The sequence below is a fragment of the Oncorhynchus masou genome, chromosome 8 (genome assembly GCF_036934945.1).
Source record: "Oncorhynchus masou masou isolate Uvic2021 chromosome 8, UVic_Omas_1.1, whole genome shotgun sequence".
Taxonomy (NCBI): domain Eukaryota; kingdom Metazoa; phylum Chordata; class Actinopteri; order Salmoniformes; family Salmonidae; genus Oncorhynchus; species Oncorhynchus masou.
In genome coordinates, this window is record NC_088219.1 from 16,181,168 (window position 1) to 16,198,510 (window position 17,343).

The 17,343-nt window shown below is 42.8% G+C and overlaps 1 protein-coding gene across 4 annotated transcripts in view; it reads right to left on the reverse strand.

Moving 5' to 3' along the window:
* Positions 1-4,703: 4,703 nt before the first annotated feature.
* Positions 4,704-17,343, reverse strand: part of LOC135544213 (pleckstrin homology-like domain family B member 2) — a 35,324-nt gene continuing 22,684 nt past the window's right edge. For 3 of the 4 annotated variants that reach the window (XM_064971662.1, XM_064971660.1, XM_064971663.1), the window contains exons 10-19: positions 16,535-16,801; positions 16,371-16,460; positions 13,265-13,405; positions 12,594-12,693; positions 10,935-11,133; positions 8,943-9,033; positions 8,705-8,851; positions 8,295-8,514; positions 7,950-8,035; positions 4,704-7,813 (exon numbers count right to left, since the gene is read on the reverse strand). In XM_064971662.1, coding sequence (XP_064827734.1) covers positions 7,673-7,813; positions 7,950-8,035; positions 8,295-8,514; positions 8,705-8,851; positions 8,943-9,033; positions 10,935-11,133; positions 12,594-12,693; positions 13,265-13,405; positions 16,371-16,460; positions 16,535-16,801 — 1,482 coding nt within the window. In that variant the 3' untranslated portion in view covers positions 4,704-7,672. The remainder of the gene's footprint in view (positions 7,814-7,949; positions 8,036-8,294; positions 8,515-8,704; positions 8,852-8,942; positions 9,034-10,934; positions 11,134-12,593; positions 12,694-13,264; positions 13,406-16,370; positions 16,461-16,534; positions 16,802-17,343) is intronic. The other variant, XM_064971661.1, reaches the window with a different exon arrangement.

Sequence of the window (17,343 nt, forward strand, 5' to 3'; positions counted from 1 at the left end):
TATGCTAGGCCTGACACCATTAGAACAGAGGAGGGGAGGGACGAAGAGAGGACAGCATGGGAAAGAGGCAGTCTTCCAGTCCTTTAACTAACCTCCTGGCCCGCTACAATATCATGTAGGCATTATAATGATGACTGTGCACTGGGATAGTCCAATCTCGGCAGAGCAGCGTTCTGCCATGCTCCAAACCCACTGACCTGGTGATCGGCGGCTAGTCTTTTAGCAAAAGGAGAGAGAAATAAAGGATGGGGATATAAGCAATAAGGCCGGATGTTTTATTTGGCCAATATACCACGGCTAAGGGCTGTTCTTAGGCATGACGCAGCCCTTAGCTGTGGTATATTGGCAAAATTTACCACAAACCCCTGAGGTGCCTTGTTGCTATTATAAACTGATTACCAACGTAATTAGAGCAGTAAAAATACATGTTTTGTCATACCCGCGGCTGTCAGCCAATCAGCATTCACGGCTCGAACCACCCAGTTTATAATTATAGATGAAGCGCAAGGCAGGCTGCACAAACACAGCTCTGTTCACTACGTAAAGCCAGTGACCCTGAGCAGAGAAGAGAGCAGTTGCCGTTTCACAGGAAAAGCCTGAGATACTGAATTAGACATCAGGACTGTGAAAACATCTCTCCCTGCGAAAATAGAACAATATCCTCCCCAGGCTCTATCTATCTACGAGGCAAGCAGGACATGAGAGAGGCTGGGTGGGGCAGAATTAGGTGTAAGTAACAGTTGTTTCAAAGGATCGAGTGGACTTGTTCAGGATAATATGAAGTGGAGTATGTGATAGATAGGAACATGGAATGTCTACACCTGCGGGTTGTTTGGTAGTGAGATGGTGTAAGGCAGAAAGGAGTAGCCTGTAGAGTGTTAGCTAGGTCGAGCAGGGAGGTCAGAGATCAGCAACAGAGACAATAGAGGCATTCATGACAGATAATTATGGAATTTCACTGGAAATGATGATGGAGGCAAAGAAAAATCTGGGATTATAATGAGCACAGATCAATTTGAGTCTCTGTAGTTTGAGTCTCTGTAGTAGTGTTTCTCTCTCTCTTCAGTCACTGTATGTATACATGACACTGGGACAGATGGAAGCCATTACCAAAGGTGAGAGAGGGTTTACAATGTCAGTGATAAACACATTATGCATGTATTATAAGGCCTCCTGAAATTGGAGATGACATTTTCCATGAGAATTACACAGGAAGCAGGTGGATCTATTCCATGTTGTGCTTATACAATACGGTGCATACGTCTCTATCCGAGCACATACATGTAAACAATGCACTGAACGATAACCTTTGTTGCCTGCTATTTACCATAGTTTACTGTCATGTTGCTTAAATGTTGAATACTAAGATGATAAACTATGTATTTTAGTATGGTATAAGACATGCTGATTCTGTCAGGCTGTACAGGAACATAAAGCTGACTCTTAGAGCTGACTCTACCAACTAAACCACCCTCCTGCCCCAGATGTTACACAATTTACCATCCCCACAATGCACTTGGGCAATTCAAAGAACAGTCTGTGTATGTGTGTGCTCGTCTGCGTCTGCCCCGAGAGAAAGGATGTACTCCTTTTGAAGCTAATTTAGCATGCTCATTTTCCAGTATCTCCATGCCAACCCCACTAGGTCAACCAATGAAAGGGTTGTGAGAGTAAGGAGGAGTGGTCTAGATGTACAGTACCAGTCAAAAGTTTGGGCACACGGACTCATTCCAGCGTTTCTCTTTATTTTTACTATTTTCTACATTGTAGAATAATAGTGAAAACATCAACACTATGAAATAACACATATGGAATCATGTGTAACCAAAAAGAAGCGTCTATATTTTGAGATAAGAGCTTAATTTTTGAGATAAGAGCTTTACCTGGAATGCTTTTCCAACAGTCTTGAAGGAGTTCCCACATATGCTGAACGCTCGTTGGCTGCTTTTCCTTCACTCTGCGGTCCGACTCATTCCAAACCATCTCAATTGGGTTCAGGTCATCTGATGCAGCACTCCATCACTCTCCTTGGTCAATTAGCCCTTGCACAGCCTGGAGGTGTGTTGGGTCATTGTCCTGTTGAAAAACAAATAATAGTCCCACTAAGCGCAAACCAGATGGGAAGGCGTATCGCTGCAGGATGCTGTGGGAGCCATGCTGGTTAAGCATTGAATTCTAAATAAAATACATTTGATTTGATTAACACTTTTTTGGTTACTACATGATTCCATGTGTTATTTCATAGTTTTGATGTCTTCATTATTATTATTCAATGTAGAAAATAGTCAAAGTAAAGAAGAACCCTTGAATGAGTATGTGTCCAAACTTTTGACAGGTACTGTATGTATAAGGGCCCCAACATGTGAACACACAAACAGGATGATGTCTGTAATAATATGTATCATACCATGCTTGGATGTATAATTCTAAACATTTGCTCATTCACTCATGATTTGAATAATGCTATCATAAGTGTACCTGCAAATTTGAAATAATCCATTTTAATGTGGTTATTTATGTTGTTATGAAATGTAAAACATGGATATTGCCTCTTAATCCAGTTTGTGCTGTGAAGAAACACAGAGTTAGTCTCCACCAAAACACAGCGTTCATCTCCACCAAAACACACACAAGTGTGAAAAAAGCAACCAATTCTCTAATGTATCATCTGTATGTGGATAAGCAGAAATAATTAGTGTGCACCAGATGGATACTCTGAACCATATAGGAGTTTGCAAATTAGGTCACTGGTTCACAAGTGAAGACAGTTAGCTAGTGTGAAGGCAGCAGAACACTTTGCATTTCATAAAACACCTTAATAACTCACTGGCTACACTACAATCTATAAAATACAACAAAACATGATTATGGCCCGTACATGTTGAAGATTTTCCCCGTTACAATATTTGAATAAAAACCATGAGCTGGCACAACACTCAGAAAAATGATTTTATGTGGAGGTGCTGAATCCCGGCGAATTAACTATAACAACAAGGAGAGTTGCACACTCCATCTCTCAACTCCCATCAACTCACCAATGTCTCGGAATCACTCTGCCTCCTTCAGGGTGACGTCAAGAATTGTTGAACCAGGTTATGTAGACAAACAGTGCAATTAGTGCAACCAATAATTATTAAGTTAATTAGAATCAATTGAGTGAAAATGTTTAAAAAAATAATAGTTCATGGCATATTACATATATTCGGCTATTGTTATCATAGGAAAACATAGTTGAATATTGTACATAATATTAGCATCAAAATACATTATTGTTAAATTCAATTTCACATATTTAATTGTTTCCTAGTTCATTTCATATTTGTTGGTTCAACCTTAATGCATAATAAGCATCAACAGGGGAACATATTAAGTGTACGCTAATAAACTGTAGAACTCATTTATATCAACGTATAAGACTTGTTCATATAAGAGAGAATTGTTCAAAGTCAATATTCAGACCACTAGGGGTCAATGTTTTTAGGATAATCAGTAAGCCTCCCTTTGAAGCAGTTGGATCTCAATGTTACTTCCACTCCTTGTTAGAGCAACACGCTCAATACTATACTTGACAAAGTATATAGTGGAATAACAATAGTAACATGAAACAAATTAGTAAACATATATGATTTATTCTTACATTTGTTTACAAAACATGCAGGATTAACACTGTTCATATAAAAATGCTAAATATATATTTAAAATGCATCAAAAAAGTGTTGCAGTTATGTTGAATTTTTTCCTTGGTAACAGAAAATACCTGAAAAGTGTGCCTGTATTGTGTAGTCACACAGACTGAGCACATAAGGGATCCTCCTTTAAAAGACAACTGGTCACAGAGAGCTTGTCAGTTACCTCTTCATCACACTCCCGCAGTCACCTCGTTGACAGTCAGGGACCTTGCTACTATGTTCTACCTGTGACTTCATGGTGAATGACGGAGCCATTTCAGTATCATTACATCTTACAATTATCAGAACATTGTCATAATTGCAAATATATCAGCTAAGATACCTGGGTCAAATAAGTAGAATCACATTTTCTTTTTTCCATGACTTCATATAATCTCCCTAGAATACTGCAGATTGCATTGCTCTTTGGTTTCACACAAATAGCTGATTTGTATGTTCAACATGCACATACCACTGACAAATATGAATATATTTGTTAAAAAACAAAAAGATCAAACTAATATAAATTAATGTGCCATTATTTGTGACCCAAAAAGTAATTTTAAAAGTAGTAAGTATATCCAAGTACTGCACAGGTTTTATAGCAACTGTGTAATAACTCAAATTATAAACTGGGTGGTTTAAGCCCTGAATTCTGATTGGCTGAAAGCCATGGTATATCAGACCGTAATACCACAGAAATGACAAAACGTTTAATTTTTCTGCTCTAATTACGTTTGTAACCAGTGTATAATAGCAATAAGCTCCTCGGGGTTTGTGAAATATGGCCAATATACCCCGGCTAAGGGCTGTTCTTAGGCACGACACAACGCTTCTCAAACTTTCAGAAATTAATGAGCCCATTGATCGGGTAGGGAGCTGCACCCATCCACTGGCAGCATGATCCTACACTACAAGTCATAAAACACAACTCACATGAAGGCACAATATACAATGCCACGCGCCATTAAAACATTTCATTTGAACTAGTACTGGAAGTGCCCTGGAATGTTTTTGCTAACTTATTTTAGCTGTATGGCACACACGAAAGGTACACACACACACACACACACACACACACACACACACACACACACACACACACACACACACACACGAAAGGTACACACACACACACACACACGAAAGGTACACACACACACACACACACACGAAAGGTACACACACACACACGAAAGGTACACACACACACACGAAAGGTACACACACACACACGAAAAAGGTACACACACACACACGAAAGGTACACACACACACACGAAAGGTACACACACACACACACACACACACACACAGTCAATGCCTTCCACACCCGGTAAGTAGCCCTTTGTGGAGCCTTAAGGTTCCATTTCCATGATTTCCATATTAAATACAGACATGGTATGTCTTTGGTACATAGTGCTGAGAGAGGTACTTTCAAATCCTTCAAGTCCCTGGTGTTTCAGGGTTTCCCCTGTTATCTCCACGTTCCTAAGCAACAGCAGGATACAAAGGTCACACATCGGTGATGTGCATCACCTTGGGTTTTCCACTGGAGGGACATATTGTCCTCTCAGTCTGTGCAGATGCTAGACAGTCTCGGGAGGGTTTGGCCCCGGAGAGAGAGGGAGTGTTTGAGGGAAAAAAGAGACTGTCCAGCTGGAAGTTAAACAGAGGGAGAGCTTTGGTTGACCAATCAACAGCCAGCTCAATTTGGATGATGAAAAGGATGGGATAGCTTTGTGTTCCTTAAATCAATCTGGTCCCGGTTTCCCAAACGTATCTTAAGGCTAAATTCATCTTTAGAACCATTGAGCCTTAAGATGCTTTTGGGAAACCAGGCCCTGGTCCTCTTCTCAACCCAGAGAAGTAGAGGCATTAGCTCAATTGGTAGTGCATGGGCCTTGCAACGCCAGGGTAATGGGTTTGATTCCCAGACTACCCGTATGTAAAATACATGCATGAATGACAGTAAATCGCTTTGGATAAAAGCGTCTGTGAAATGGAATATATTATAACATTATATCCAATGGCAGCCTCAATCCTATGATTCTACTGAATAATATATACTACTTTAAAGGATTCGATGTGTAATCTCACTACGCCACAATGGAAGAGAAGTATCTTGTCCTGAATGGGCAGTAATCTCTAGTACACTGTGAGCCTATCAGACTACACAATGGAAGAGAAGTATCTTGTGCTGAATGGGCAGTAATCTCTAGTACACTGTGAGCCTATCAGACTACACAATGGAAGAGAAGTATCTTGTCCTGAATGGGCAGTAATCTCTAGTACACTGTGAGCCTATCAGACTACATAATACAGCTCAGACATAGACTCTGGGTCATTAACAGTCCTGAAATATCATGAGGGTAAACCATGTTAAGGTGCCAAAAGGCTCCAAACATAAAGCGATAAGTATCAGAATCTTCTGAGTAAGTCCTTTCCGAATGAACAAGCGGCACTGGGCACTCACTCCTCCAGAGGAAGTCCTTCCCTGCTACACTGAGAAGTATCAGATGACCATTACATCAGCAGAATCGGGAAGAGGAGGAGAGAGCTGGGCTCACTGAAGTTAGACGGACATAAAAGTGGTTACAAAGCTAAAAACCAGAAGGGTCACAGAGGTTCTCAAACCTGACCAGTCAACTTGTTTTGTCTTTTAGGCACCGATGGGACTGGAGGAGAGTATATTCCCTGTTTGTTAGTCATCTGAGAGTCTGTGGTCAGGATGGGGGGTTGTTTAGACCAGTAGCGGCCCGCCCATTAGGGCGTTAGGAGCGGTGCCCCAATTATGATTGGTCAACAAAAAATATTTGTATAAAAAATATGTACAGTATATATTATATAATTCATGAATTATGTTTTAAATGCTCAAAAAAGTGCAGTAAATGTGTACATGTTCCTATTTAAAAAATGTTAAAATCGAGCTGTTAAGTTACTTACTACTCTGTCCCTCGCGGGTGCATATGCCATGCAAACATTGCTTATATTGTTTTGCCAGCTATTTGCTATGAGGGGGAACTGCCCCAATGAAATCACAGGATTTCTTAGCATAAATTATAACAGTACAAAGTTAATGGACTGTCCTGGGGCACTCAAATGCGTGCTCGATCAGAACTTCTGGGTCTGTTCTCGTCTCCCTCCCAATGAGTCTCTCGCGCCAGATCAGGTACAGATGTGTGCTCTATCAGGTACAGATGGCGCCAAAGCAACAATCTAATTGTAATGAACTTGTAAATAAATAACCATAACAGTCATTGGATCCTGGGACCTGACATCTACATCCAACAAGTGTCGAAAGACAGAGGGATACACTAGCTAGAACTTTCTCATTGGGGATCTGGTAGGACAAACAAGCATGACAGTGGCAGGCCAAGTGTATTGTCCCCCCCCAGTTGTTCATTTGGTTCTCTTGTAGGTGAGAGGGCGACATGTAGTGTGAACTGAAACAGCATGATCAAATTCATTAAGCTCGATACAGTCATTTTTATAAACATTGAGAGATTAGTAGATTTTTTTGTAAAATTAACGAGTTATCTACCTTTGACAAGCAGCTAGCTAGTTATAGCTATCTGGTAACTTGATAGGTAGTTAGCTCCCATGCCAATTTCAGGTCTTTCTAAACTAATATCTAACTCGGAAATATGGAAAATATTCAGAATGAACTGGCTAGCGCATCATGCTTTGTGACAGTATATTAGCTATATTACCCCAGTTAGATAATGTGTTTTCACTTCCTGCATCTGCATGCTTGTTACGTTCTTGTTCGTTCGTGACCTGCTTCTCATTCTAAATAGTATAATCTAATCTGTTCAAAACAGTGGAAGCATGTGCAGCAGTGGTCATTTATGCTGCTGTTCAAATGCACAGATTGCTTTATATATCTTCTCAAAGAAACTACCAGAAGCTCGAAAACTTGGCATCATATGTCATGCTGCTTTGTTGACAACTCCAACCACCTCGCGCCCCGGGCATTCAGCCAATCACCAGCCGCCACTGGTTTAGACCATGAATTGCATGTATCCCTCCGCCCCTGTAACGATGACGTCCATCCAGATGCGCATAGCCTCAGGGGAGGGAGACACCATGTAGTACACCCTGTCATGGGTCTTCACACTAAACGTCAGACATGGGTTGGGGCTCTGGAATGGAGTGAGGGTGGGGGGAAAAGACAGAGCAAAAAGAAAAGCAATGTCACTATAGTTTTAAAAAATGTGTTTCTTAGCATAAAATACAGATACTTCAATACTTTAAATGTGTATACCATTTGTCCCTTACCTTGTGTGCATTCTTTAAATGGTCATAGTAAACCTCTTCTATAGCTTGGAAGTATATGACCCCTTTCATCTTGACCTCATGTTTGTCTGTAAGAGAGCACACACTGTAGCACTGGAATGACCATGTTCATGGGTGGTGAAACAAAAACCACTTGAATCAAAGCTCTTCCAGAGTAAAACAGCATAGCTTGATGATGATGATGTCATCACTGCTTTTCTTGCAGTGCTCTGTTTAAGCTACCATTTACAGCTGCAACAGACAGAGAGAGAGGAGAGAGAGAGAAGAGAGAGAATGTCAGAAGTAGAAGAAGGAGAGAGAAAGAGAGGGAGAGATAGTAGATGGTACCTGCGTAGTAGGCCAGGGTCTTGCGGTTCCGGTCGAAGACAAACCAGCGTTTTTTCCAGGTCTTGATCTTACCACCCATCTTGACCAGGAACCCTCTGCAGGTTTTATTTGTGATGGCCAGGTGGTAGCAGTTGTCTGGGTTGTGTCCAGCTGCCTCGATGTGACCATGGAGGTCAAAGTCATCCTTCCTCTGGGGGAGGTAGCGTGTCAGCGGCCGGGCCTGGGGACAGGGGTCAGAGGTGTCTGGTCTGTGTTGAGCCCATGTCTGAAAGCTAAAGATCTGATAGACATTTTTCTTTCAAATGTCATAGTTGCTTTAAACATTTTAAAGCTATGGCCTAATTAAATTACCATGCATCTGAAATGATTGGTATTATGAATCTTGGCCCATCCCTTTCTGGATCTCTCACCTGTGCCCTCTGTTTCTCGCGTAACTTCACCTCCCTCTCGATCATTTTCTGCCTCCTGCTGGTCTCCTCCTGCAGTCTCTTCTCCAGGTCCTCCCTTCTCCTGCGCTCCTCCTCCAGGGCCTGCCTACGCACCTCCATCTCACGCTCCTATAGACGCCACACACACAAAGTTACAGCACGGTCAACACACACACAAAAAGAACAGTAGAGATGGTTTTAGTTATGAAGGCCTCATTACCTTGTGCTCAAGGAGTCGATGCTTGTCAGCCTGGGCTTCTCGTAACAAACGTTCCATCTCCTTAATCTTTCCTACGTTGGATGTGCTGGCACTGGAAAAAAAGGTTTCATAAACACAAAGCAAGAAGAGTACACACGCCCACCAGAAAGGACTGTCCATCCTGGAACCTATTAAGTGTGAGTTAAATTCCAGACCAGGGCCCTTACTATAAAGTTAACAAACACTGCACCTCTGCACCAGTCATACCATCACATTCTGTACAATGTATAGACCATACATTTACTCTCATATTTTTCCATCCTGTATATACTGCATGGACTGACCAAGATCACACTCACACGCTTTTTTATTTTTTAAATGTAACCTTTATTTAACTCTCACACACTTAACCAATTTTAACTTTCTGGGTGGTCCTAGGTGTACAGAATCAGTAAAGTAGAAAACACATCTCTTCTGCTTATTAAAAAACACTACTTCTGCTTATAAAACTGGGTGTGAGACACCTGGACAACATATGCCCAAGACACGTTCAGCATCCTCACTAACAAAATAAAATGTTCTGATCCCTCAAGTAAATGTTCTGGTCCACCTTGGTCAATTCAGAGTAATGATTTAGAGACCTCTTATGTTGATAAATGTGTTTCTTTATAGGCTACCTGCCGACACATGCAGAGATATATAAATAAACATTGTTTTCCCATTGTAACAGTATATCCTGAAGATTTAGAATGAATCTAACAGTTTCACTTGGAAGAGCATGAGAGCTAATGGAAAACAGTCTCAGTACCATGTGTCTGTTAAGCATAACCAACGAGAATAGTCAACTTTGTCTGAGGGTTCAACTGATTTCATCTAACTGATCATTTCTGACAAGAACATGGTTGACAAAGTACTAGTACTTGATTAAAAACAATAACACACATTGTAACAAAAAGGATCCAAAAAGGATACTTTTGGTTTAAACATACAAAGCCTCTTCTCTACAACAGACAACCAAGCACCAACAAACAAGCTCTTTACTCACATCAGATTCAGCCTCTTGGCACTATCCCAGCGACACAGTAACAGTACTGATGGGCTGGATCTCCACTGTGGCTGGGCTCCTTCACTGAAACCACAGCTGTGTGTAACCTGACCCTTCTGCACCAGCCTCAGCCATCCCAGTCCCTGCTGGTCAGCCCACCAACTGGGGCTCTCACCCTGCATGTTTCAACTCAGCTTCACTCCTGAACGTTTCAACTCAGCTTCACTCCTGAACGCTTCACGCAGCTTCACGCCTGAACGCTTCACGCAGCTTCACGCCTGAACGCTTCACGCAGCTTCACGCCTGAACGCTTCACGCAGCTTCACGCCTGAACGCTTCACGCAGCTTCACGCCTGATCGCTTCACGCAGCCTCACTCCTGATCGCTTCACGCAGCCTCACGCCTGAACGCTTCACGCAGCCTCACGCCTGAACGCTTCACGCAGCCTCACGCAGCCTCACGCCTGATCGCGTCGCTCAGCCTCACGCCTGAACGCTTCGCTCAGCCTCACGCCTGAACGCTTCGCTCAGCCTCACGCCTGAACGCTTCGCTCAGCCTCACGCCTGAACGCCTCAGCCTCACGCCTGAACGCTTCGCTCAGCCTCACGCCTGAACGCTTCGCTCAGCCTCACGCCTGAACGCTTCGCTCAGCCTCACGCCTGAACGCTTCGCTCAGCCTCACGCCTGAACGCTTCGCTCAGCCTCACGCCTGAACGCTTCGCTCAGCCTCACGCCTGAACGCTTCGCTTAAAATCACAGTACTTGGAAAGAACCATAATATGGAATGATGCTGAGTCACATTTCTCATTCATAACATGTCTCTTACATGCCATGCCCCCGGTTCTTCTCTGAACAAAAATGCTCTTCAAACTAATGTCACATTGAGCTAACAATGGTCATACTTTAACAGTGGGGCTTCTTGAATCATTGTGCTACTTGAACAATGGTCCTACAGTTCTCTCTATCACCTGGAGATGTTGTCTGGGGAGCAGGCAGAGATGCTGGTCTCCATGCTGTCAGAGCTGTCCATACTGCGTGTGTCAAAGCCATGGCCATTGTCTGCGTAGTGGAAGGGGTCCAGGAAGACATTGGACTCAGACACGGTCCTGCTACACAGGTCAACCAGTCTCTGTCTGTTCTCACTCATGTACAGGTGGCTATGGTCTGCTGAGAGACAGATGAACACACATACAGACATACTCTTTATTAAGCATTTTATAAGATTAGATTAAACATTTAAAAATGTTTGTTGCTGGTTAACTGTCCCAACTTATTTGCAGTTGGTCAGAGGGCATTGCTGATACACAAATAGTATATTCCCCTCCAACACTGAAATGGACATGGTCATTCAACCCCCTCAGACCTGTTCCCAAAGGCTCTAGTTACTTCTGCTTGAGATACTATCAGAGTATAGCTGAACATGTCTTTCCTGCTCAGGCCGATGCTAATGGACACTGGGGGAAAGATGCTCTGTGGCAGTCCATGTTAACTAACAGATTGACATGCAATATTGACCACTCAAGAAATGAAAAGCTATGAATGTCTATCTCTGCAGCATGTAGCTAGCATGCCGTGAGAAACAGGCAGCAGGTACGGAGAGAGTCAGGGAATCCAAGAATGATTAGAGAAAAGCTAGAGAGAGACAGAGAGATAATGAGATGGTTTTACAACACTGAACAAAAATATAAACGGAACATGTTAAGTGTTGGTCCCATGTTTCATTGGTTGAAATAAAAGATCCCAGAAATGCTCCATATGTACAAAAAGCTTATTTCTCTAAAATGTTGTGCACAAATGTGTTTACATCCCTATTAGTGAGCATTTCTCCATTGCCAAGATAATCCATCCACCTGACAGGTGTGGCATATCATGAAACAGCATGATCATTACACAGGTGCATCTTGTGCTGGCCACTCTAAAATGTGCAGTTGTCACACAACACAATGCCACAGATGTCTCAAGATTTGAGTGCAATTGGCATGCTGACTGAAGGAATGTAACGTTCATGTCTCGACCATAGGCCGCCTCCGATGTCGTTTTAGAGAATTTGGCAGTGCGTCCAAGCGGCCCGATAACTACAGACCATGTGTAACCATGTCAGCCCAGGACCCTCACATTCGGTTTCTTCACTTGCGCGATCGTCCTAAACCAGCCACCAGGACAGCTGATGAAACTGTAGGTTTGCACAAGCGAAGAATTTCTGCACAAACTGTCAGATACCGTCTCAGGGAAGCTCATCTGCGTGCTCATCATCCCCACCAGGGTCATGACCTGACTGCAGTTCGGCGTCGTAACTAACTTCAGTGGGAAAATGCTCACCTTCGATGGCCACTGTCACACTGGAGAAGTGTGCTCTTCCCAGATTAATCCCGGTTTCAACTGTACTGGGCAGATGGCAGACAGAATGTATGGCGTCGTGTGGGTGAGTGGTTTGCTGATGTCAACGTTGTGAACAGAGTGCCCCATGGTGGTGGTGGGGTTATGGTGTAGGCAGCCATAAGCTACGGACAACTAATATTGAACTTCTAGACAATAGGTCATTAGAGGCATCATAAAAACAAAATACAAATTGAAGTATGCCCAGACATGCACACAAGTTCACAAAACAAAAAACTGTTTTTGCTCACCCTTGAGCAGGCGTCGAGTTTCCAGAACTCTGGGAGAGATAGAGAGGCTCCGGGGGATGATACTACCACAGCTGGAGCTCTGGGAAAGAGGCAGGTGGGACTGCAGAGTAGACAGACGGACATAACAGAGAGTGAGATGATCTGGTAAGTTTCTCTCTAATCCAATGCTCCAGTAATCAGATGTGGGGACTCTGGGATTCAATGGCATTATCAATTAATGATTAAATTAGAGAAATGAAGGTCCTGATGGACTAGAGCTGTGCACTGCTGATCTAACCCCTTTGGTTGTCCTCTGCACAGTACGCCCCAAGGAGGAGAGGTTGATCTGGTTCCCCAAATGTCACCTTGGGGAACAGGTTGCGGACCAGGGAGGGGAGGTTGGTCCCCCATGCTCACCTTACGGGACTGGCTGCCCCCAGGAAGAGGAGGTTGGTCTGGCTCCCCCATGTTCACATTAGGGGACAGGCTGCAGCCCAGGGAGGGGAGGTTGGTCTGGCTCCTCCATGTTCACATTAGGGGACAGGCTGCAGCCCAGGGAGAGGAGGTTGGTCTGGCTCCCCCATGCTCACAATAGGGGACCGGCTGCAGCCCAGGGAGGGGAGGTTGGTCCTCCATGCTCACCTTAGGGGACAGGCTGCCCCCAGGAGAGGAGGTTGGTCGCCTATGCTCACCTTAGGGGACAGGCTGCGGCCCAGGGTAGAGCTGCTGTAGTGACTGAGGGCCTGCTGGCTCCTCTTACGTGGCAGAGTGTCATTGAGGTGGGAGGAGTTCTCCTTACTGCCCCGCCTCCTCTCCTCTAGAAAGCGGAAGTGCTGCACAGACCAGAACAGATACATCAACATGTTAACCTCTTGAACCTCTGGAGGCAGTATTTCATTTTTGGATGAAAAACGTTAGTTTTAAACAAGATATTTTGTCACGAAAAGATGCTCGACTATGCATATAATTGACAGCTTTGGAAAGAAAACACTCTGACGTTTTCAAAACTGCAAAGATATTATCTGTGAGTGCCACAGAACTGATGCTACAGGCAAAACCAAGATGAAATTTCAAACAGGAAATGCCCCAGATTTTGAATGTGCTGTGTTCCAATGTCTCCTTATATGGCTGTGAATGCGCAAGGAATGAGCCTACACTTTCTGTCGTTTCCCAAAGGTGTCTGCAGCATTGTGACGTATTTGTAGGCATATCATTGGAAGATTGACCATAAGAGACTACATTTACCAGGTGTCCGCCTGGTGTCCTCTGTCGAAATTATTGCGTAATCTCCAGCTGCATGCACGTTTCCATTTGGTTCAGAAGAGAAAGGCAACTGCCACGAATGATTTACCATCGAATAGATATGTGAAAAACACCTTGAGGATTGATTCTAAACAACGTTTGCCATGTTTCTGTCGATATTATGGAGTTAATTTGGAAAAGAGTTTGGCGTTGTAATGACTGAATTTTCAGGGTTTTTTCTTAGCCAAACGTGATGAACAAAACGGAGCGATTTCTCCTACACAAATAATATTTTTGGAAAAACTGAACATTTGCTATCTAACTGAGAGTTAGATAGCAAATGATAGCAAATTAGATAGCAAAAACATCCAAAGTTCTTCAAAGGTAAATTATTTTATTTGAATGCTTTTCTTGTTTTTGTGAAAATGTTGCCTGCTGAATGCTAGGTTTAATGCTATATGCTAGCTATCAATACTCTTACACAAATGCTTGTGTAGCTATGGTTGAAAAGCATATTTTGAAAATCTGAGATGACAGTGTTGTTAACAAAAGGCTAAGCATGTGATCAAATATATTTATTTCATTTCATTTGCGATTTTCAAAAATAGTTAACGTTGCGTTATGGTAATGAGCTTGGGGCTATAATTACGCTCCCGGATACGGGATTGCTCGTCGCAAGAGGTTAAAGGAATAAAGGTTGTGGATGAAACGCATAAAATATAATTGTACGCTGACGATGTTGTAGTTTAGGTCTGCTATGTCTGACCCTGTGAAGTCTGTCCCAAAGCTAATAGAACGTCTTAAATCAATGTGGCGGTTTCTCCAGGTACAATATGAATGTTAATCAAACGATGCACTGGCCTTTAATACACATATCACCTGCTATATAGAAACATTGTTATCTTTTAAGTTGTCAAATGAAGCTACCACATATCTAGGAAAAACTATAGCTGCTTATCTTGATAACTTATACAAAGCCAACTACACCAAGCTGATCGATAGAATCAAAGGAGATCTGGACTGCTGGTCTGTGCTGGTCTCACCCTATCGGGAAGGGTAGAATCAATAAGAATGAACGTATTACCTAGATTATTGTTCCCCTTCTAAACACTTACAATTTGACCACCAAAATCTGTTTGTGCTATTAGACAAACTCATCTCCAGATGTATCTGGCAGGGACGACATCCCAGGGTCAGATATAAAGTACAAAAAAACAAACAAAACAAAAAACAGGGAGGATGTGAACTCCCCGATCTGAAACACTACTGGCTTGCAACCCAATTTAGGGCCATGACAGTATGTCTGAAGCTGCAGGTACAGATGGCTGGAAATAGAAAAGTCAGGCTTTACTTTGGTCCCTCTGCCCGTACTCCCATTCACTGAGGAAAATATATTGAGTGAGTTGTGGGAAATGGGCAGGAACCACAAGAAAAGAACGGAAAGAGACAAAGCGAGTTTTCAACCTTACTACAGGAATCTCAGTGTTTTCACCCATTGTACATATGAAGGGTTTTAAGCCACTACGATTAGACACAGGTTTTAGAAACTGGGCACATTTGAAACTTCAATACGTCCATCAATTACATGAAAAGGATACTCCACAATCATTTGAAAGGCTGAGCTCTGAGTTTAATATACCAAAGGTCAGACTTCTCAGGTCTCTACAAGTACGGAGCTTTCTATCCAAACACCAACACTGGATAAGGTTACAATGCACCCCCACGGCCATAGAACAAAACTTAGCCAGACAACTAACTTATACAGTGCTTTATCCTCCATGAAACAAGATAACACATTGATTCTTAGACAACGTTGGTAAGGTGAACTTCATCAAGATAAGTGAAGAGCCATGGTTAGATATATTCTCTGAAGCTCATAAAGTTACCAATGCAAATTCATGGAGAGGGATTCAGTGGGAAATAGGAGGCTTTTTTCAGAACCCATAGATCCCATGTTAGCCATTCTTGGATCCAAATTATATTTGTTACAAATACTTTTCATTGCAGCTAAAAAAGCTCTGCATTAAGATGGTCCCAGAAAGAATGGCAATTATAAGAACAAAATCACATTTAGATTAAGATTAAAAAAAGATACATTTGTGGACATGTGGTCATTACTAACTGTGAACATGGAGATTCAGTGGGACTAGAGATTGTGTCTGATCAATGATCCCTTACTCTTTATGGACTCATGTATACATGTATATATTAACTGATTCCTTCAAAGTATGTACACAACCCAACCCACTCGGGGTGTGGTGTGTCTTGCTAGTGCCATTTTTTGTTTCTTTTAAATGTTTTGTTGTTGTTTTTTCTTGTATGTATTTGTTGCTTTTGTTTATGCGTCTTATCTTTCAATAACAATCCCTGCAGTACCTGTATGTTGGAATTGAATGCAAAAAAAGAAACATGGAAACGAAACAAGACTTCCATTCATAGAAAATGGGAGGTTTTTCAGAAAGGAACCTGTCAGGCATTTCAGTCATGCACTGTGAGAAACTGCTGCCACCTGCTGGCCAGACATATGCACTGTTAGTAGTTTATTGTACATCATACCTCCTTCATGGCAACAGGGTTGTTTGGGAAGGCCTGCCCTCCAGTCAGTTCAGCATACTTCCTCTCCAGAGAAGCCAGGTTCTCCCTCTCCTAGAGACACACAGACTGTCAGTCAAACAACGGTAAAGATACAAAACAGAACCAGTACACAAAAACCTTCTTACCCTCTGAACCATCAGGAGCAGGTTGTTCTTCTCTTTTAGGAAGCTGTCCTTCTCTCGCTGAGACTGATGAGTAATCTGTGTAGACTGCTTCTTCAGGGTCAGGAGTCTCTCCTTGCGTGTGACAGTACTACGCTGGTAATCTGCTATCTCTCTGAGTAGTTGCTGGGTCTGACCCTCCTTCCCCTCGTCCTGACCACTCGCTCTTTCCAGCTGCTGGATCTCCAGGTCCTCATTACGCTTCCTCTCCGCCTCCAGCACCTCAACATCCTGACGAACAGCAGACACACACACACACACATCATTTAAGGTTGAGAATGCACTGGCTTTGGGTGGGTCCTTGTGTGGAGGATTCAAACTAGCAGATAGACAAATACATTGACATTTTACAGACATATAGACCATAATAATGAGCTCCCATTATCCTGTAATGTCAATAAAATTCCTTAGCTAGCGAACAACAACCTACAATCTCCTTCTCTGCACATACTTCATGCCACTGCACGTTCCATTCTTGGATGGGAGCACTGCTACTCCCCTTTTCGAAATGCCTACAAGGCCTTCCCCCACCCTCCCTTCAGAAATCAGATCACAACTCACAAGATTGGTTTGATCACACGGACTGGAATATGTTCCAGGTAGCCTCTGAGAATAACATTTGTGATTACATGGACATGGTGACTGAGTTAATCAGAAAGTGTATAGAGGACGTTGTTCCCACTGTGACTATTAAAACCTACCCAAACCAGAAACCGTGGATAGATGGCAGCATTCACGCAAAACTGAAAGTGTGAACACCCGCATTTAACCAT